The 23,599-nt window shown below is 40.7% G+C and overlaps 1 protein-coding gene and 1 non-coding gene across 2 annotated transcripts in view; both read right to left on the bottom strand.

Moving 5' to 3' along the window:
- Positions 1-1,372: 1,372 nt before the first annotated feature.
- The window catches only part of LOC124616455 (nexilin-like), a 127,920-nt gene continuing 105,693 nt past the window's right edge, over positions 1,373-23,599 (bottom strand). Inside the window, exons 8-10 of the mRNA XM_047144764.1 lie at positions 2,729-2,812; positions 2,041-2,124; positions 1,373-1,441 (exon numbers count right to left, since the gene is read on the bottom strand). Coding sequence (XP_047000720.1) covers positions 1,373-1,441; positions 2,041-2,124; positions 2,729-2,812 — 237 coding nt within the window. The remainder of the gene's footprint in view (positions 1,442-2,040; positions 2,125-2,728; positions 2,813-23,599) is intronic.
- On the bottom strand, positions 13,702-13,785 carry Trnas-gga. The gene is given in 2 exon segments: positions 13,702-13,736; positions 13,746-13,785. It is a non-coding gene; the product is annotated as a tRNA-Ser (tRNA).

Genomic DNA, 23,599 nt, shown 5'->3' on the forward strand with positions numbered 1-23,599 from the left:
CTTTTTTTTAGTTAATGTTGCTCACATCAGTTTCTTGGTCAAATAAAGATAAGAAGGAATTATTCGGGTCTATCCCACCTCCATCGACGGAGGAGTAATGACAGATGGAGCTCGCATTGGGGACAAAATCGATCGAGTCTCAGTCCGAAGGAACCATCTATGTGTTTGCCTTAATCTACTAAGAGAAACCACCGGAGTCTAGATCTTGGTGGTCGGAAGAGAACTTGAACCGCAGTGAACCCGAATGCGAGTCCCCTGCATTACCGCAACGCCGCTACTCCAAATAAAACAAATAACGAGACAATGTTATCTCAATAATCCGAAGGTTTATTGGATTGGTAACTGTGGTTTCAGGTGTTATTGGCCACGGCATCTCGGTCGAACAGTTTGGCAGCCATGCGGTTCTCTCCAGACGCCTCCACACGTCCAGCGTCTGACATGGCGGCTCTCAAGGGCTGCTCGGTGTGAAGCACAGACCTCCGTGGTGGGCGCGGAGGACACTGGAGTGATCTGGATGACAGATATAAATTTCAAAATTAAAAACGTCACCATATTATGGTGGGTTGATATGACATCTTTAAAGAAAAGTTCATTATCGTAGGACAGCATGCTAAAAATTGGTTTTCTGTATCTGTAGAAGGGATGTTTCTGTCGCCCCAACTCATCAGCACTAGGATACTAAGTATCTCAAATACGAATTTATCTGCGAAAATGACCAGAAATGAACGTTTGCCTCCCTGAGTGTGGTCTATTGTGGTGAAATGGTCTACAAAATTGTTGTATCATGATGGTAGACAGTTGTTACAAGTGTCAGAATATTGTTTCTTAAAAGTTTCTGCAACATTTTAGGAAAAAATCACTTTTCTTTTTTATGTGTGTTGTGGCGTGTGAAAATTAGTTCCCGTCTTTTGCTATTTCCAGTACGACACCTGAGGAAACCGGTCGTGTGAAAATAAATAAATTTAACACTGAAGCGGTATTTTCAACCTCTGCTTTCTGAGATGGCAACCATATTGCACTGCTGATTCTTGAGTTTAAGTGTATCCTATCAATACTAGAACGAAAAGAAATGTATGTCGTGAAACGACTACGTATCTGAACACAGTTCACAACTGGTATAAAAGAAGAGCAGATTATGGGTACCGACAAAATCTTGGGGGCTACCAAGAATTTTGTAGCTATGGCGATGTACCTAAGTTGACAGCATTTCAGTTATATTAAAAATCGTAAATCTGTACAATAGAAAAAAATTATGAAGATTCTGCTTCTGAAGGGAGCTACCATGTGACCATGAAACGAGGATTACACTTAGAAACCAAAATCTGTTGTTCTCTGCGGAGATCGAAGTACCACTCACCGTAACAGCACGACTTTAATCCTCTTCCTGCAGCCGCTGCTGCAGCAACTCCACGAAGAAGGCGTCCAGCGTGAACTGACGCTCCTGTTGGAAAAGAACTTATTACTTTTATGTTATCCAACATGTGGAGTAATTCAAAATTATTGCTAGTTCCTATCACATAAAAGTGTTACGATGCGTTAAATTTATCACAAATTTAGCAGAGTATAGATATCGAAATTAAGTACGTAGTAATTCAATTTAGTATACAAGTAACACAATTCGTATCACGTCTTAGCAATTATTAATACTAACAGATAACTAATATCCCATTATCTATAACATTTTCTGGGGACGACTGGTTAATGATGTGCTTCTGAAGTTATGCCGTGTTGTTCTTTTTTTATGCCCAACATTTCAATAACTGTCCGAGACATTTCCTTTAGGTAGTGTGACGTTCCCTGACTGGTTTGAATCCAAGCAGCAAGTACCATTACCGCAAAGTACGCAGCACATGAACTTTATGGCTGGTATGTCCGTCAAAGTATTGTGCACAAAATGAACACAACAATACGGCGTAACAGCCGGAAGCAGACCAGCACTAGCATCATATTCGAGAGTAGGTTATCGTGTACTGACAATACGAAAAATTCACTGTGAAGCCAAGTGCTACTATTTCTTACACTGTTCGAATTTATACTAACCGGAGCAGGACGGACTTCTTTTGCTTCCTGCAGCCGCTTCTGCAGCACCTCCTCGAAAAACGCGTCCAAAGTGAACTGACGCTCCTGTTGGAAAAGAACTTATTAGTTTTATGTTATCCAACGTGTGCAGTAGTCCAAAATTAATGCTAGTTTCTATCATATAAAAGTGTTACGAAGTGTTACATTTATCATAAATTTACAAGTGTATAGGTATAGGTACTTGATATCTAGTAACTCAACTTAGTATCCAAGAAATACCAGTCGTGTGATGTCTCAGCAACAATTTATACTAAAAAATAACTAATATCCCATTATATTCAACATTTTATGGGTGCAACTGGTTATTGATGTGCTTCTGAGGTTATGCCGTGTTGTTGTTCCTGCTTTATGATCAACATTTCAGCAACTGACCGATTCATCTTCTTCAGGTCGTGATACGTTCCCTGACTGGTTTGAGTCCTAGCACCGAATACACATTACCGCAAAGTTCGCAGCACATGAAGTTGATCGCTAGGACGTCCTTCGAAGTATTGTGCACAAAATGAACACAACAATTCGGCCTAATACCCGGAAGCAGATCAGTAACTAGTATCATACTCGAGAGTAAGTTATCATGCAGTGAGAATACGAAAAATTCACTTTGAAACCAAATGCTACTATTCCTTATACTGCTGTAATTTACACTCACCGAAACAGAAAGGACTTCTTTCTCTTCCTGCAGCCGCTTCTGCAGCATCTCCTCAAAAAACGAGTCCAGGGTGAACTGACGCTCCTGTTGGAAAAGAATTTATCAGTTTGATGATGTAGAGCATGTTTAGCATATTAGAGATGGCGCTAGTTCTTTACATTTACATGTGTTACAAATTATTACATTTATTTGGAATTTTTGGCCTAGAGTTAGTGATAGTGAGTAGTCACTGACTGGCTGTAGCATCAGCTAGAATTCTGTTCTTCCGACATTCACTACCATTATCCTACGTACGATGAGTTGAACTGGTACGACAGAGGGCTACAGTGGAACTACCTGAGCCACGGTACTTTTATTACGAGTTCCTCCTTGTTCTTTCTCTGGAAAGGAAAGTAAATGGGCTATGTAACAAGTTTTGCTAACAGTTCCTGTTTCTCTGTTCTCTGTTCTCTGACTCTGTACATTTCCTTTGGTCAGTCTCATATTAAACGCGGTCAGCAGGTAACTGGCTGGGCAACCAGATGGTCTGCAATGTCGTCTTCAACCAGTCGATCGCGTTGGATGCATTATAAGTAAAGCTCTGCTCCTAGAATATTGTTCAACATAATTCTCTACAAGTTGACAGGGATGTTTCTATTGTCAAGCCCCTCACATTATTACTCCATTGTTAACAAACAGCACACCTAATTTCCTGGCATGATAAATCATTTAGTGAGAGTCAACTGCCTATTTCTTAGATTAGTGTTAAATTTAATGGCCCTAAATAACAGTTGTTAGAATTGTTTATTCAGTGTTCGGTGTAGATTATCAACATAATCTTACCTGATGTGAATATAATGTGCTAATAACATGGTGGAGAGGAGCTAGGTCCAGTGGGATCTAGGGGAAAGAGCAAGCAGATAATGTAGCCAAGGAGGCCTGTAGGGAACACACGAGACGCAGAGAACATACGAGTTTCGAAGATGGTATGAATGGTCAAGCATGCGGCAAAGTCTCATACACGTCGCTTTGACACGCTGAAGTCACCCTGTCTCCCATCCGAATAGGACACATTTCTAATGGCTTCATACTCATGTTAAACGACCACCAGATCTGTGACGCATATAGTATTAGAATTCTTATACTCCATATTTTACGGCGCTTCTACGTAGGCAAAAGTAAATTTAAGAGGACTCCAGCTCTTTGTTTTACTTGAAGTCGAAACGACTACGGCAAATTTCAAAAACTTTATGTAGGTCTGGAGACAAGCTCAAGTTTTAGGATGAAGACGTTTATGAGCTCCAGTGATCAACAAATCCATCCATCCACCAGTGACATTCATAGCTGCCGGTATTTTATATCTGATCACGAAAACTGACAACGTCCGGAAGAGCAGTATGCTGACCACATGTTTCTCCATACAGTGACGTATTTCGGTTGACTATGACGAGGCGGTCGATCGGTACCTTTGGAACTTCAGAGGCCTGTTTGGACGGAGTTAGGTAGTTAGCTGGTACTTTATATAATCGTCACAATCATCACTCGAGCAGAAATGCCTATCTAAGACGTCTTATTTACAATGACGTTACACATGGGATGTTTCTATCAAATCAAATATTCATTTACAGTAAATCGTGACAGTCTGCAGTATCTACTGACCATGTTATGTACAATCAGGTAGCTCTCAGACTTTACTGCTTTCCATGTTACGTTACCAGTGATGAAACGTGACGTGGCTCACCTGTACAGTACCCCGAACAGCGACCAAGTTCTTCTCCCCTCCCACACACCGGGAGAAAAACTTCTTCACGCGTCGGAACATTGCTGTAACGATAACAAACAGCACGTTAGATATGGCCAGACCGTGGCCATGAGTAAGTTTTACAGCAGTGTCTCACAACTGGATCGCAAGAAAAACCTGGGACCGTGACGACACCTCTGTAAACTTAACTTTTGTAATAAAAGCAGCTGTCAGTGAAATAACCTACATATACAGTCCATATATTTGATTAAGCTTATACATTGGGTTCTAGTCGAGAATTAGTTATTTTAATTCTTTTTTTCAAAAATACGTTGTGGATGAATCAAAATATTAAGTCTACAACTTTGCTTCTGCCGTTCTTCAATAGGCGGCAGTAGCGGCAAGTGGGGTTCGGGTGCTTGGTCATAGGCGTAATACTATAAGCTTAGGCATATGTAAACACAATGCCATAAAAATATTAGTCAATTTGTGATTACATCATAAAGTTATTCTCTATTAAGAACGTCAACTTACGTACTCATTTCTCGCCATTTGCGGGAAGTTTTAATTTTCTACTTTAACATGAAGAAATCTGCGGCTGTGGCTCTCAAAATACTAAGTAGGACCAATGGTGAGGGAGCTATTAGTGGAAGAACGTGCAGAGAATGTTTTCAACGACTTAATAACGGTGATTTTGATGTCAAAGACCGCCATGTCGGTGGAAGACAGAACGTTTCCGTAGCTACTGAAACAGACGAAGGCAGTCACAGGACATCATTATCGAAAGCAATTGATGCGTTCCAGCCCAGCACTGAAACACAAACGGCCACAATACAGCGATAGACACGTAAAGGTAATTTTGCAGCAGGTCAGTGCTCGACCCCATGTCGCAAAACCCGTTGAAACGAGAAGTCCTACCCCTCTCTCCGTATTCTCCATACATTGCTGTCTCTGACTACCACGTTTTTCGATCAGTGGCATACAGTCTGGCTGACCAGCACTTCCGATCGTATGAACTAGTGCAAAATTGAATCGATTCATGTATCCCCACAAAAGACGCCCAGTTCTTCCGCCACTGGATTCGTATGCCATCCGAAAGACGGGAGAATGTTGTGGCCAGGGATGGGCAATACTAAGAACCATAATTTTTTGTAAGGTTTTCGCAACAGAGTCCCGAACTTCGTGAAAAAAACGGTGGAAGCAAAGTTGTAGACCTGTAACAGTTCTTCGCAGTCAGGCAAAGGCGTGCTCATTACACGGTATTTTATTTGGAGAGGATAAAATTCTTTTCATAACAACTATCTGAAAGCATAGATATTAGACGGAACAGTAATTAGCCAGAAGTACAACACTCCATTAGTTTCAGATATACACCTAGTTCAGTTTTTACAACTTTGGATTTGGTCAGTTGTTACAGTTTGATTTGAAAACTATCTGACTGTGAGGAAGGAACAGAATTTAGTTTTACATGTAAGTACCTCATTGTGTTGGCCGTGGAATAAAGTCACTAATTAATAAACTACGCTACAATCTCGTGGCTTAAATCAAAAACTCTTCCGCGGTTTATGACGAGAATACGATTTTTACGGCTATCCATGTTACCGCGTCAATGTATTCTCGCCTTGCTGCACTGATCCTTCTTTTTGCCAGTCATCAACTACTTATGTGTAACCCTAAATCAAAAGCATTCTTTATCATCATGTGAGCTAAACAACAATCTGTATTACATACGAACAAATTTTGCGAATGAAAACTGCTACGCAACGGTGACTTCAAAAGGAAGATAACAGAAGAATTGCTTGCAAGCACCTAATAGCTTTAATGTTTAACAGTGCTCAAAGATATTCATGCTATTTCCTTGAGTAAGAGGAAAAGATAATATTTTTGCTATACTGCCATGTCAACTCAGTATAATCCTACGCAACTGGAACCTATTTACGAGTTTTCTTTTTCACAGACGGCAGAAAATTACAGTAGCACGAACCAACAATGACACATACCAGGTGTATATGTAACAGAAAACGAGACAGAGGTGACGCCGTTTTGATTGTGAAACTAAGCTATAAATTTGAGAATACACTATTCTAGCACTTGAACAGTGTCAACAACTCAATAGAGAAATCTGTCTCTAAAAGTCAAGCATTATAGGAACCTTTTGAAGCTGCATGACATCTTAAACCAAGCCCTGGAATGTAAATCGAAGTGTGTTTTCCTTTTCAAAGGCAGCAATATTTCTAACAAAATGTTGCGAAATCACATCACTCTACGTCGTTATACTTTCAGTTTCCCGGTACGTCTCCACTACACACTCACTCGACTAAAAAATTATTCGATATTCTAAATGCAGAAGTATACGGGAAATAAGTAGGTGACAAATAAATCAATGGCTCTTGCCTCTCGGCGAGTACATTGTACCTCGCTTTTGAAGCAGGGAATTCGCTCCGTTCAAAGCTTCTAAAGCATCTCAAGAACTTCAAAATATTTCGTCAATTATTCTAGACACACAAAATCGAACACTATTACGCTTCAGTTAAAACTGAAAGTCCTTTTACTCAATAACTCACAGAACGAATTCGTTTCGATACTTTAACTACTCGGGAGAATACGAAAGTAACTGCTACAAAACGGTCCACCACTGTTAAGGTGTCATAGGAAGGTTGCTAGCAAACCCTGTAGTCAGCCTTAAACACGACCAACGTAACGGCAAAGCACATCATTGTACAGGAACGTCGATATCAATAGTTAAACAAGAACTGCAATAAAATTTTAAGTAAATTAAAACTACACAGTTGCAATCAGTATGCAAAATGTGTTCTTCTTCGTAGACCGAAGAAATTCCATCAATATGACCCTACAATGATCACATGCAGTATGTATGTGTAATCGACAAGACGGGTAATTCTGTTACACCGTGCTCACTGTGAAAGTATGTAATTAAAGGAAACAGAGTCTACAACGACGACCACAGATAACACTTCATAACAGTCCGATTATATTCTTGGAGAAGACGATCACAAGATAGACCATTGCGGTCGAAAACAATCATAGAAAGTATTTTATAGAGGAGTCGTTGTTTACATTCCATCGGAGACCATCGATTTTGGTCTAGAATGAGGCCGTCATCTGGTTCGAAAATCGTCTCGGCTATGCTTTCGCGTAATTCCATCAGCAGTCATCAAAGGTACATAACTCGACCATTGATATTATTCGTATATACTTAACACTGGGAAAAAGGTCTATGATGTTAAATGGACGTAATGTAACGTACATACAGTTAGGATCAACGATGGAACAATGTAAATCCGAAACCGCTATTTCAGTTACGTAAGTTCATAGCTGAAATCGTTTTTGGACTTGATGACGGTCTGATCCCTACCGGAATCGATACTTTCTAATAAAATGTACTGCTACAGTTTCGTATTGCATAATGCAGTTCTTTACAAACATAAAAAGCACTTGAAGTTATTGGAAGAGCACATAAAATCAAAGTAACGGGACAGCTGCAGGAGTGAGAGAGTTCTGGGCAGCCACAAACTAAAAACAAGAAGTTTGATAACGCTAAGATTATTCTAACCAGAAAATCGAATAATATCTCACACGAAATCATCTAGAATAATCCCAACAAAAAGATACGGAAAACACAAAATTGGATTCGAATAATTCGCTTCATCTACGCAGATCAAACGAAGTCAGGGGTGCCAGACACACATCCACAAAACAACAACATAATACAAAAAACCCACACACACTAATTCTTTCGGAAATGACAGGAACTATTCCACAACAAACCTACAAAAATTCTAAAAAATAACACCCAAGTGGTATCACAGTGTACAATGGACCTATATACAAGGTGATTCACGAAGACATGCAGACTAAAGAAAGAAGTTTATCACAGGTCCGCAGTCGTTTGGTTACGGAATTACGGCTATTAAGGGATTTTGCCTGAAATTTAGCAACTTTGCTAATATGAAGCCATCGCAAAACAGTATGAGGTTAAAGTAAAGCACGATTTCCATTTATTTTGTTGTTGCTGGTCTGGTGAATCTAATAAAACATGTCCCAGAAGTGCATGTGCAATAGTTTTCCAAAACATGCAGAGAAGCAAAGATCATTATACAAGTAAATTTGTTTACTTTTCAGTAAGAATGTAGAAACGTTTGTCATTATTGGCAACCGTTAGTGAGTTGTTTCAGTCGTTTCCTAACCTTGTACGTACACTGTACAACTTCCTTAACACTGATCTTTGTTTTTGCCAGTTTAACATGAATCACGTGTGCTATGGTATTAATAAAACAGATTATCTGAAAACTTAATACCGTTCCAGTTAACATTAATACCATCGTTTTTCCAAAATTAAATTCACAACTAAGTTAATGAATTAAAATTTTTACAAAATTACTTCTTTGCTTCTCTGGATGTTTTGGAAAACTACTGCAGATACATATCTGGGGCAGGTTTCATTACATTCACCGTATCAATAACGACAAAATAAATGGAAATCGTGCTTCACTTTAACCTCGTACCGTTTGCGATGGCCACATATTAGCGAAGTTGCTAAATTTCAGGCAAAATCTTTTTTAGCCGTAACTCCGTAACTAGACATCTGCGGACCATTTTTCTTTAGATTTACTTGTAGAATAATATATTTAAATATTTGCATATCTTCGTGAATCACCCTGTATATCAACGGAGAACAGCAATACCACACACACACACACACACACACACACACACACACACACACACACACAGACAAAGAAAAAGACGCACATGAATTTCTTCGCAATAAGCCGAAAAAAGCGAAAGAGAAAGTAAATTTCGAGTAAACTCTATTGCTTAAGCGACAACATTGGTACAAGAGAAAACTCCACATTACAACGACTTAATTGAAAAGTAACGCACACAAATTCTTACAGAATGAACAGAGAGAAAATAAACACTAATATTTGGAATCACACTACAAACGAAGGTAAGCAGTTGAAAACCCGAAAACATATATGTGACTAATAAATATAAAAGACTCGATCGCATTCACATAAACATTTTCTATATACCAGAGCACCAAAACAATAATACACCGAAAGAGTGAGCCACCGGTAACAATAAGATGAACCATATAAAAGAGTCTACTCCATATATGCACACCCTCAGCGACGTACTATTGGAGGAAAAAACCAGCCAATTATTAATAAGTTAAAAATTATGAATAACAATACCACTCGTTCATCTCAAGACCATTTCAGCAATGAACTTAGGTTCCTTGCTAACCTCTCCACACACAAGTCTCCGACATTGCAAAAACAGCTAAATAATTGAAACGATCAGCATGATAATAACTATATCTAATCACTTCAGCTGCAAAAGATTGTCTTCCGCTCTTAAGGTAATGCCTAACCTCACTCTCGGTAATCGTGCGGAATACAGAAAGAAACAAGTAAATATTTGTCAGCAAACAAAACAAAACTATAATCGCAACTAATTTCCCCATCGACAGTTTAACCTGTGGTCTCAAGTTGCCCCTCCCTCCCCTCCTCCCCCCCCCCCCCCCCACACCAACAAACAACACTGTCGTATATCAAGACATATTTGGAATAAACAGCATATTTTACAAACATTGTAGATTACACTAGTAACTAATGCAAACGCAGATAACATTTAATAACAGGCCGCTTACACCTTTCGCAACGTAAAGTCATGACGTCACACACAACGTCTAGGATAAAACTAGACGAATAGAATCGGGCAGAGCACTTGATATTGATGTCATTGTTAAACTAAGCAATTAATTTGGGAATATACAACGAAATCTCATGAACTTTAAGAAAAATTAGGTGTAGATTTCTGCCTCTACAAGTAACCACATGCCGTCTGAAACTCCATGAAAATTTGAAAAAAAGGCTATATCACGTTATATACCATTAATAACTGCATGTTCTAAGTAATACTACATTCCCCCACATGCTTCAATTTTCCAGAACTTCTCCACTACATACTCAGTCATTTATAAGCTATTACGATATTCTGACTCCAGATGATTGTGTATGGTCAGTAAATATTCAACAGTTATGTCAATAGCTTATACCTCTTGCGGGTACGATGCACCTCGCCTCTGAAGCTGGGCGTTCGCTTCGCTGAAGGCTTCTAAGGCTCCTCAAGAACTTTCAAATGTTTCGCTAGATGTGCTCGAAACACAAAATACAACACTGCAGTACTTAATTCACAACTAAAGCTTCTTACACTCAATAACTCGTAGAACGAATTCGTATGAACACTTCGAGTACTCCAGAGAATACGGAAGTAATTGCTAGGCAACAGTACTCGACGGTTTAGATGACATGGCATTGTTGTTAGCATACCCTGTGATCAGCATTAAGTAGCAACGCCGGTAACTGTAGAGCGCATCATTTTTTTAGGGACGTCGATGTCAATAATCAAACAAGCACTGGAGTTAAATTTTAAACAATTGTAATCTATGTGAGATGAAATATATTTTTTGGGATTGAAAGATAGCCACATGTATCTAAATAATGAAAACGCCCAAACAGCCAATAAACTCCCAGTGGATTTAATAGTTAACAATGCGAAGCGCGTGAGAGAAGTAATCAGACTGACAACACACCGAGCGATCTGGCATCGCCTTGTTGTTGCACTTGTGTAGAGCTGTTTGTCATCTCTTCTATGTGCTGAGTACGGATTTCAGATCAGTACAGCCGTCACGTGATTTTTGAAAGCGCCATCAGGGAAGTTGTAATTGTTTTTTTCTTTGCGTGTTACGAAAGTGTTGTAGGGTGTTACAAATTTGGAAGAGCGGAATTCAGAGCAATGTTACGCCATCGAGTGTGAGGTTTGAAAAACTGAAACAATCCTATGGGGAACATTCATTATTAATAGCCCAAGTTTCCTGGTGGCACAAATCATTTCTGGAAGGCCGAGAACACTTTGAGATAAACCTCGTTCAGCGAGACCATCAGCTACTAAAACCGACGAATACTTCGATCATGTGTTCTCTTGTGAAATCAGACTGTTGTGTAATAATAAAGACGGTGCATGACATGTTAAACACTTTCACCATACATAAAATTTAGACCATACTCTTGCACGTATGAAAGATTTGTGCCAGAATGGTGCCGAGGGAACTCACAAATGAGCAGGAGGACAGTCGCAAAAACGAGTGCGTTGATCCTCTTGCGAGAACTGCCAGTGACCACGAATGGTTCAGTTGTCTAATCACAGGTCATGAACGCTGGATTTCTGAGTTAGGTCCTGAGACATAGCGGCAATGTAAGGAGTTCTACATCGAGACACATCCTCCACCGAAAAAAGCTCGAATGAGCAAATCAAAGATGAAAGAAAAACTGGTTTGCGTTTTTGACATAGTTGCTTTTTTGCATATAGAATTTGTTTATCCAGGATAAACCGTCAAACAGCTGTGTTACAGCGATGTCGTTGAAAAGCTCAGGAAAGAGGTGAATCGAGTGAGACCGGACATTGCAGATTGCATGCTGCATCATGATAACGCACCATGCCACACAGCCACTTCCATCACGGAGTTTTTGACCTCGAAAGGCATTCCTGTTGTCCCACAGACCCCCCCCCCCCCCTATTCACGTAATCTTAGTCGTTGTGACATATTTCTTTTTATTTCTTTTTCATAGTTGAAAGATGTCTTAAAAGTACCTCGTTTTGGGACTCTGGAGAGCATTTAAGAGCATTTGACCGACCTGGTAAATGTCTCACCAGTTGAAGACTTTCATCGCTTCTACCGATACCAGGGAACAACGACTTCGCAGGCCTATTGCTGCCGAATGGGACTGCTTTGAAGGCGACAATATTGTCGATTGAAATAAATAAAACCTTGGTATATTAGAAATCAGTCTCATTGCTTCTCTCACACACCTCGTACGCCAAAATAATAATTCACATATCTTGAGCAACAGAAGAGAAAAACTGTTTTGTTATGGTGCCAGCTTTACTCAAACCGATGCACTCGACTTGGTACGTGTTCCAGAATAAATTTTTCTTCGCACATGCAAAAAAGTTCCTGGCAGTACTAATTTCCAACATCGCAGGGAGTACGTGTGAGTAATCCACAAGAGAGAAAGATTGGTTACACCGTCATCATTGTGGAACTAAGCAATTAAATTGATAATACATGATGCAAGAACATGAACTTCGCCAAAAACTAAGTACAGAAATCTGCCTCTACAAGTAAACATCCAACATTTGAAATTGCAAAATAAAAGTAAAGCAATGCTCTATTCCACATGGAATACCGCCAATAACTGCATGTTCTGAAACGATACCACTCTCCACCACAGGCATCATTTTGCCATTTCTTCTCCACTACATACTCAGCCATTTACAAGCTTATACGATATTCTAACGTTTCTTTACGATAAATATATAGGTGATACTTAAATTAATCTCATACCTCTTGCTGGCACAACGCTCCTCGCCTCTGAAGCTTGGCGTTCGCTTCGCTGAAAGCTTCTAAAGCTCCTCAAGAACTTTCAAATGTTTCGCTAGATGTTCTCGAAACACAAAATTCAACACTTCAATACTTAGCTCACAACTAAAGCTTCTGACACTCAATAACTCAGACAGCGAATTCGTATAGGCACTTCTGGTACTCCAGAGAATACGGAAGTAATTGCTAGGCAACGGTATACGACGGTTTGGCTGACATGGCATTGTTGTTAGCATACACTGTGATCTGCATTAAACAGCAACCCCAGTAAATGTACAGCATCCATTATTTAGCAGCGTCGATATCAACGGTTAAGCGACAACGGACATAAAATTTTATAAAAGTTAAAGTTATACTTCAGGTTTTCAGAGAAGTATATCGAATCATAACGACGTCGAATGCTCGTGCCTTCGATCCCACACTTAGTCATATGTTGAAATATTTCTACACTGCAGAGAAATTGATTCCCTCAGCGCATGTGACTTCCATCTGACTTCGATGTACGTTTGTTTGATACCACTAACCTGTGTCACGGTTTATAAATTTCCTATGTCTTTCTATTAATCTCTTCATCGTAAAAATGGAAGACTTGTCAATGCGACGGATCAAATGAGGGATAAGTGCTTTTATTGGCCTCATCCATACATTTTATTACTTTATCAATACATTTAGCGCATAAAAGTATTCAAATGGTTCAAATGGGACTCAACTGCTGTGGTCATAAGTCCCCTAGAACTTAGAACTACTTAAACCTAACTAACCTAAGGACATCACACACATCCATGCCCGAGGCAGGATTCGAACCTGCGACCGTAGCGGTCGTGCGGTTCCAGGCTGTAGCGCCTTTAACCGCTCGGCCACTCAGGCCGGCATTGCATAAAATTATTGTGTAACGCCTTTTATATCCTATAACTGGTGTTCTTCTGAAAAGAACCATTTTAGACGGTTAACTTACACTGCCCAACTAAGCTAGGCTGGCTTAGAGAACAAATGCCTAACATGTCTCTCTGAAATGGCCTCTTGCGTCTAGGAACTTTTCCTTGGGTTCTCAGGTGGGCGAATATTAGCCAGAAAGCTGCGTAGATTCTCCGTAAGGCCACCCCTGTGATGTCGAGCCAGGTGTCTCAATATTCTTACTGTCACATGATCAGTTCTATAGACGCTCGTCAAATACTACGAAATAATGCAAAAAGTGAAGAAGTCGGTTATGTTGGAATAACGTCATGTAATTGTGCACTTTATAAGTCCGATAATGAAGGCCCTTGAACAGCACAATGAAGCAGATAATTAGTCGCATTCATCCAAAATCCGTACAAAAATTACTTCGTCATGTAACTTCTAAGATAATAAGACGATTTTGTAACTATCAAACTACGAAATTACTAAAAACTGAAATTACCTACTCAGCTGATACGAATCGTACCTGTAGTTAGATAAGAATAGAAAAGTCTACATCTCAACAACAGTGGTATATAGCAAAATATTACAGTTAGTTAAGCTCCAATTATTCTGCTCCCTCTCCATTGTCACCGTACGCCTACCATCCTATCACTAACTTACCCGGGGACGCTCTAAAGTAAAGTGCCGTGCAGTGAAGAGCTTCACTATGATCATAAAAATACCATGCATATATCACTTTGGAATGGCAACAAATAATTTTTAACATTATAAATAGTAGATGATCTCTTTACGTGACTAATGGAAGTGTAAAAATTTTATCGTTTCAAACTTGTTCGGCATTTCAGAGGGTAAGTGTCAGCCTATACATCTCAGAGGCCCACCGGTTCAATGAGGGTTGGGCTAAAGACTTTTTTTACACTTATCACTTCTTTCACGTTCGACAATGATTCCTTACTGTGACAGATCCGAGGTCAGTCCATGGTTTGTATTCTATGTTAAACTGCAGGGCCACCTGTAACAGATTCGCTAAATCAGTTATAAGGACGAGGAAGCGACAAGACGATGCCTAGTAAATTACTGCGGTGTTCGCACGAACTTCCGTGTTGATGACAGTTTCATTATTATATTTATACGTGACATAGATTTCCTTGTACACTTCGAAAATATATTTAAATACATTTGAATGATTTGCGAAATATAATTGTGAGCCCAGTCTATCACTTCTGGTTGTTGGGCCGTATTGAAGCCCAATGCTGTCTGGGGCGTCTGCAGACACATCGTCACTATTATCGGGGCTCCGTTTGAAGCGAGTCATGACTGAAGACAATTCCACTCCAGCCAATGTGATACCAGACCGAATGCGCCCAACACCGCTGCAGACGGCCTTCTTGTTGTACGTTGGTCGATGGCAGTCAGCGTAAGAGGTGCCCTGGGCTCAGTCCTCTTTCGCCTCTCCAGGTCACCCTTCCTAATTGACGCTGTGTTCGTCCATGGTCCGCCCATTCTTGCAAGCATCGTTGAATAGTTGCGTGGTTCCTATGCAAATGTCGCGCGACGGGCCGATTACTCCAACCGGCTTCTCTGAACTAAACTACACTTCTTCTTTCAAATGCTGACATCTGCTGATATTGTTCACTAACGAAATTCTCAAACATTTTACGCCCGGAGATCAGCATTACCCTTGTTTGCTTTCCTTGTCAGCTGTGAGGTGAAATTGTACTACAGCGTTACACATTCATCCATTGGTTGCTAAACTTTCCAAGTTTTCATTTTCCTTCGAGACCTGTATGAATATCACTTTTTGATAAATTTGAGTCGTTTAGTGTGTCTTAGAGCGCATATTAGATGCTAAAATCGAAAGAGAAGCCAAGTTGTTATAATAATCAGAAATGTCACCATCTACGAATCGCTGAAATAAGTTACTTTTAAAGCATTCAATTAGGCTCTTTTTCAGTCGTATCACGATAAGCATGTCATCGTTGTGTACATGGAATACACACTACCGTGTCACCTGTTGGTGGACGTTAATATGTCGTATATCCATCCCTCACCTTTATGACGACTTTAGCTCTGATGAGATCACTTTCAATAAGCTTCTGAATTTCTGTGTAGGAACAGCTACCTGTTCTCCATCTAGAGACGAAACCAGATGGAGAAGTGATGTTGGCCGCTAAAGTGTTGATCAAAGTCGACTTTCTAACTCATCCTAACGGTGATCCATTGTGTGGAGGTGGAACTTAGGCCAAGCAATTTCTGCGATGTTTTTTTTTTTTTTTTTTTTTTTTTTTGGTCTCAGTCTACTGACTGGTTTGATGCAGCCCGCCACAAATTCCTTTCCCGTGCTAACCTCTTCATCTCAGAGTAGCACTTGCAACCTACGTCCTCAATAATTGGCTTGACGTATTCCAATCTCCGTCTTCCTCTACAGTTTTTGCCCTCTACAGCTCCCTCTAGTACCATGGAAGTCATTCCCTCATGTCTTAGCAGATGCCCTATCATCCTGTCCCTTCTCCTTATCAGTGTTTTCCACATATTCCTTTCCTCTCCGATTCTGCGTAGAACGTCCTCATTCCTTACCTTATCAGTCCACCTAATTTTCAACATTCGTCCATAGCACCACATCTCAAATGCTTCGATTCTCTTCTGTTCCGGTTTTCCCACAGTTCATGTTTCACTACCATACAATGCTGTACTCCAGAAGTACATCCTCAGAAATTTCTTCCTCAAATTAAGGCCGGTATTTGATATTAGTAGACTTCTCTTGGCCAGAAATGCCTTTTTTGTCATAGCGAGTCAGCTTTTGATGTCCTCCTTGCTCCGTCCGTCACTGGTTATTTAACTGCCTAGGTAGCAGAATTCCTTAACTTCATTGACTTTGTGACCATCAATCCTGATGTTAAATTTCTCGCTGTTCTCATTTCTACTACTTCTCATTACCTTCGTCTTTCTCCCATTTACTCTCAAACCATACTGTGTACTCATTAGACTGTTCATTCCGTTCAGCAGATCATTTAATTCTTCTTCACTTTCGCTCAGGATAGCAATGTCATCAGCGAATAGTATCATTAATATCCTTTCACCTTGTATTTTAATTCCACTCCTGAACCTTTCTTTTATTTCCATCATTGCTTCCTGGATGAACAGATTGAAGAGTAGGGGCGAAAGGCTACAGCCTTGTCTTACACCCTTCTTAATACGAGCACTTCGTTCTCGATCGTCCACTCTTATTATTCCCTCTTGGTTGTTGTACATATTGTATACGACCCGTCTCTCCCTGTAGCTTACCCCTACTTTTTTCAGAATCTCGAACAGCTTGCACCATTTTATATTGTCGAACGCTTTTTCCAGGTTGACAAATCCTATGAAAGTGTCTTGATTTTTCTTTAGCTTCCATTATTAGCCGTAACGTCAGAATTGCCTCTCTCGTCCCTTTACTTTTCCTAAAGCCAAACTGATCGTCACCAAGCGCATTCTCAATTTTCTTTTCCATTCTTCTGTATATTATTCTTGTAAGCAGCTTCGATGCATGAGCTGTTAAGCTGATTGTGCGATAATTCTCGCACTTGTCAGCTCGTGCCGTCTTCGGAATTGTGTGGATGATGCTCTTCCGAAAGTCAGATGGTATACCGCCAGACTCATATATTCTACACACCAACGTGAACAGTCGTTTTGTTGCCACTTCCCCCAATGATTTTAGAAATTCTGATGAAATGTTATCTAACCCTTCTGCCTTATTTGACCGTAAGTCCTCCAAAGCTCTTATAAATTCCGCTTCTAATACTGGATCCCCTATCTCTTCTAAATCGACTCCTGTTTCTTCTTCTATCACATCAGATGTTATGTAAAACAGCTCAAAAGACATGGAACAGTAGAAAACCTTGGATATCACATGAGATATTGGAATTACTGGATGAAACGAAAAAATAAAAAAAGAAGGAGAAAATGTAATTCGCAAAAGGGAACACAGACGTCTAACGAATGAGATGGACAGATAGAGTGAGATGGTTAAGCAGGAATAACTAGAGGACAAATACAAGCCCATAGAAACGTGTGTAACTAGGTGAAGGGTAGTTAACGCCTATAGGAAAATTAAAGAGAGCTTTGAAGATGAGAATATCAGCTATATGAAACTAGTAGCTCAGATGGGAAAGCAAGGAAGGGAAAGCTGATTGGAAACGTAATTGTATGGAACGGGCAGCCAGCCTCTGTGGCCGAGCGGTTGTAGGCGCTCAGTCCGGAACCGCGCGACTGCTACAGTAGCAGGTTCGAATCCTGCCTCGGACATGGATGTGTGTGATGTCCTTAGGTTAGTTAGGTTTAAATAGTTCTAAGTTCTAGGGGACTCATGACCACAGATGTTAAGTCCCATAGTGCTCAGAGCCATTTTTTGGAATGTGCAATGTGTCAAAACGTGGATTTAAGAGCAGAAAAGCAAAACAAGGTTAATGAAACGCAGGCGAATTAAATCAGCCACGCTTAGGGAATTACCAACTGCGTTAAGAAAAATAGTATATGACTTTTGCTATTAGGGCTGTGACATAACTGATGATGACCGAAAAAGGAAGGATATAAAATGTATACTCGCAATGGTAATAAAGGCGTGCGTGGAGAAGACAGATTTGTTAACATCGCATGTAGATTTAAGTGTTAGAAAGTCTGTTCTGATGGTATCTGTCTGGAATGTAGCCTTGTATGAAAATGAACTGTGGACGATAAACAATTCGAAAAATAAGAGAGTAGAGCCTTTAAAATGTGTCGCTTTAGAAGAATGCTGAAAATTAAATGGGTAGATCGCGTAGCTAATGAGAAAGTACTGAACCTAAATTGGATGAAGAGAGATTCGTACCGTCACTTGACTAAAAGGAGGGATCGGTTGACAGGACACATTTCGATACATGAACTAAAAATCAAGTAAACATTACAGAAGGAAAAAAAAAGACTTAAATATAGTAAGCAAGTTCAAAGTATGTAAGTTGCAGTGGTTCTTCGGATATGATTGCCCACGACGGAGTAGCATGGAAAACTGCATCAGAGTAGTCTTTGGATTGAAGACCGCAACAGAAATTTTTTGCATATACATTTACCTACGTTCACACACGTACACCAGAGGCAATCGTATGGTGGAAAATAACGTGCGCGACTTCTAGATATTTCCCTTCCTGTTCCATTCGCAAACTGAACTGCGGGAAAAAGGCTATCTGTATGGCTCTGTATGAGCCCTAATTTATCTTGCCTTCGCGGTCCTTACGCGAAATTCACATTTGTGGAAGTTGAATCATTTTGAAGTCAGTTGAAAATACCTGTTCTCTAAATTGTCACAACAGTGTTTGGCGAAAAGAACGTCGTCCTTTCTCCAGGAATTCCCATAGCCTTTACGAGGCATCTCCGTAACACTTCCTTGTTGATCGAGCCTACCAATAACAAACCTAGCAGCAAGCCTCAGGACTACTTCGATTATTTCGTTTAATTCAAGCTGGTGAGTTTCCCAAACACTCGATCAGTACTCAACAACTGGTCACACTTCTGGTCTATACGCAATATCCTTTGTAGATGAACTACACTTTTCCAATACTCTCCCAGTAAAGCAAAGCCTTTCCTGCTGCAGTCCTTATACGCTTGTTCGATTCCATACCCCTTTGCAACGTTACGCCTAGGTATATAATCGAAGTGATTGTGTCAATCAGGAAAATTTAAAATTCTGTTTAATTCAACTGAATTAATTGCTAAGTATTTTAGACCTGTTATCTGGAAACTCTAAACAGAACAGGCCACACATATTCATAAATTGTGGTATCACACCGTTTATATTAGTACGTAGTAATAAATCATGTTAACTGCAGTTATTGGTGATATTAATGAATAAATTAAACAGAACATTTGAAAAATAAGACTTAATGAAATCACAAAATAAAGGGGAATAACAGACGTTCCATGTGTATAACTTAAATCTTAAATTACTAGATATATTACTTACAGCCTCGGAAGAACTTGACGTTTCCCGACAATGCTACAGCATTCTACATCGCCCACAGTGGTATATGCATGTCTCGGATATATAACAGTTTTTTGCAGGAAGGGAAAGCTGATTGGAAACGTAATTGTATGGAACGGGCAGCCAGCCTCTGTGGCCGAGCGGTTGTAGGCGCTCAGTCCGGAACCGCGCGACTGCTACAGTAGCAGGTTCGAATCCTGTCTCGGGCATGGATGTGTGTGATGTCTTAGGTTAGTTAGGTTTAAGTAGTTCTAATTTCTAAGGGACTGATGACCTCAGATGTTAAGTCCCATAGTGCTCAGAGCCATTTGAACCATCCACGCCAAGACATTGACATAAGTTAACCATGATGCTACTCAATCCACTGCACTAGTAGGCTGGCTTTGTGACACGGACAATTACGCTGCTAGAAGACGACATTACTGTCAGGGAAGACATCAAACTTGAAGGCAGTAAGTTCCTGTGGGACCAAATGGCTGAGGTCATTGGTCCGTAGGCTTACACACTACTTAATCTAACGTAAACTAACTTATTGTAAGGATAACACAGACACTCCTGCCCGAGGGAGGATTCAGACCTTTCAGGGGGGAGAGCCGCTCGAACTGTGAGAAGTCGACTCAGACCAAACTGCCACCCTGCGCGGCCAAACTTGAAGGGATGTAGGTGGCTCACAATAATGTTTACTTAGTCCAGAGCTTTCATGGAGCCTTCATCCAGTACCACAGGTCGCTTTCAAGCCTATGTGAATATGTTCCATACGAAAGTGGAATATACCTAACTGAACATGTTAAAATATGCCGTTTTCTGAGAAGTAGTCGAGTTTTCATTTATTGTTATTTTGTAGTCGTTTACGTACTGTTCTCGACTTTTACAATAAGAGGTGTCAAGATACGGCAAGGCACCGTCACAAGAGGCTGTTGTCGACTGTTGAAATCTTTCCGGTGTATTTAACTCTATGTTGTCCTGACATAATGGGTTCCCGTTGAGCGTGTTCAAACACGTCGTGGCTGACTCACAGCAGACCGCCCTTCTCGCCGTAAGCATCAACGGAGACAAACTGACGTCCGTATGTCACACACTTGTGGTCGTCCTGTGCTGAGATTTACGCTTGCGGTAACTTTTTCCCTGAGATATTGAGGGTCAGCCCTATTACTGTTGACCTGGGAAATCCCAGTTCTTTTGTAATCTCCGACACGTTGTGAGACACGTTCAGAGATAGTTAATTGCGAATGGCTGCCATGTTCCAACACATCTACTCACTCTGCTGCCGGCCGGGGTGGCCGAGCGGTTCTAGGCGCTACAGTCTGGAACCGCACGACCGCTACGGTTGCAGGTTCGAATCCAGCCTCCTCGGGCATGGATGTGTGTGATGTCCTTAGGTTAGTTAAGTTTAAGTTGTTCTAAGTTCTAGGGAACTGATGAACTTAGATGTTAAGTCCCATACTGCTCAGAGCCATTTGAACCATTTCAACCACTCTGCTCTGTAAGTGATGGTTTGTACTGAAACATCATACCTGACGTCTGTCTCCTTTGCTTTTATTGCTTACGACTCTCCTGAAAAGTCAGTGTGACAACAAGACATTCAGTAAGTACTACAGTAACACGATCACCCCACATACCCGTGATGCCAATACAGAAAATGAGAGAAGAAAAGCAAAGGAAAGCTTTCTTCTTTACGTGTGAGACGCCGATATGATATACAGTGAGATCTGTTGTCAGTTACTTGATGGCTCGCGTGACGGCCCCCCAGGCTGTCGTCGTTGGCTGATAAGCTGCCTGACTGTAGAGTTTTGCTTTCAGACTCTTTGAGTGCTACCTGCTCCAGCCCGTCATGTGCCTTGCTCAGCATCAACGTAGATAGCAACGATAATTCCTTCTGATCGTCGGCATTTGAGGTGTGCCATTCTGCCACCGAACAACTTGCAGCAGACCTCACACCTCGTCATAGCTTAGACAGACGAGCTGCCCATCCCCACCACCTGGTAGCCAATAGCCACGTAGCGCCCTGGAGCAGACTTGATGTCATGTGAGCTCCGGTCACAGAGGCTTGATGAGATAATAAACAACCGTTAGCGTGCGGAGATTTACCGCACAAATCGAACAGTGAAAGAGCTTTGGTAGATTATATGAATATGGAGTGAATTTTTTATTGTAGTGTGATTTAACAGTTATAGATTATCCAGTATGATTACCATTTGATGAATTACCCACCCAACAGTCATTTTGTTACATAAAACAAAGTTTTATGAAACCCGTTGTTTTCCTCAGCAGACGTTTATGGCGTTGCAGCATCTCTGTTGTCCTCCAACTGCAAACACGCCAGGAGACACGTGTCTCCGGGACCTGACTGCTCGTCGCTTTATTTGTTCGTCGCGTAAGGCCAGTGTCACAGTAAATGTGACAAGGCGCGGCAATTTATTCATTCCACGTGTAGATAACGGAAGCCGAAAAAGACAAGGCACACATTAACAAAACAAAAGCAATTAATAGAAACGTAACCCGTCCACGGTGTTAATAAAAATATAACTGGAAGGAAAGCTGCTACTATGAAAAAGAATGTCATGTTGCTTGAATTATAGCAGATAGCTATTCTTATTTTCCTTTTGGAAGCTTCACATTTATTTGAATACATTGCTATTATTTAAAGAAATCTATTATCTACATCTGCAGATACAGTGATGTGAGAATAGCCATGGCTACCTATATGCACATATGCAGATTACGGTAGTCTCGCTTACACAATTTATTAATGTGCAGTGCGTTTTTACGGAGCTTTCATTTCCACTCAAGTGCTTCATGTGGAAACGTTTCCATCGTGATTATGGTAGCACAACAGGAATAAACAGATCCTGTGGACAGATCTTTAATTTGACTCAGCATATTGAGGATGGGTATGAGAGAGGCGAAAAAACAGGTGTGGATTTCTTCGACCTCACGGCGGCTAATGTTACTGTTAACCACAAAAAGCTGCTTAGAAAAGTATACGTAGCTACAAAGGATTACCGACTAACTCAGATTCTTCAGTGCGTGCTGCAAAACAGGAGATACTTCGTCTCTTTCCAAGACATGAAGGGTCGATGGAGAATGCAGAAAAATAGTCTCCCTCAGGGAAGTGTGCTGTCATCGCTGTTATATAATATCTACACAAGTGATCAGCTAATTAACTCTTCAACTAAGGCATTCATAGACGCTGATGATACAGCACTCGCTGCCCAAGGTGAGACCTTTCAGGATATAGAGGTGAAACTGACAACAGCTCTTGAAAATTTTGTCAAGTATTACGATGAAAACCAACTGAAACCGAAGCCTGGAAAGACCCAGGTCTGTGGATTCCATCTTAGAAATAGGGAAACAAGAAGGAAACTGAACATCACTTGGAGAGGGAACAACTAGTCCACGGCGACACTTCTAAATGCCTTGGGATGAAGATGGACCGTTCCCTCACATTAAAAGCCCACTGTGAAGAAACGAGCCTCAAAGTAAAAGCGCAGTACAACATCATCCGCAAACTTACATGAACCATATGGGGTGCTCAGCCAAAAGTGTTTAGAACATATGCTTTGGCACTATGTTTCTCTGCCGCAGAATACGCATCACCAGTCTGGCAAAACTCTGCACATGCAAAACAGGTAGATACAGCCCTGAACGAGACAGGACGCATTGTTACAGGCTGCTTACGACCTACTCCTCTCAATAAGCTGTACCAAATAATGGGTATAGCACCGCCACGCCTTCGAAGGCAAGCTGCAACAGAAGTAGAGAAGAAAAAACAAGAAATCGACCCTAGAC

Source organism: Schistocerca americana, chromosome 5 (assembly GCF_021461395.2).
Source record: "Schistocerca americana isolate TAMUIC-IGC-003095 chromosome 5, iqSchAmer2.1, whole genome shotgun sequence".
NCBI classification, from domain to species: Eukaryota; Metazoa; Arthropoda; class Insecta; order Orthoptera; family Acrididae; genus Schistocerca; species Schistocerca americana.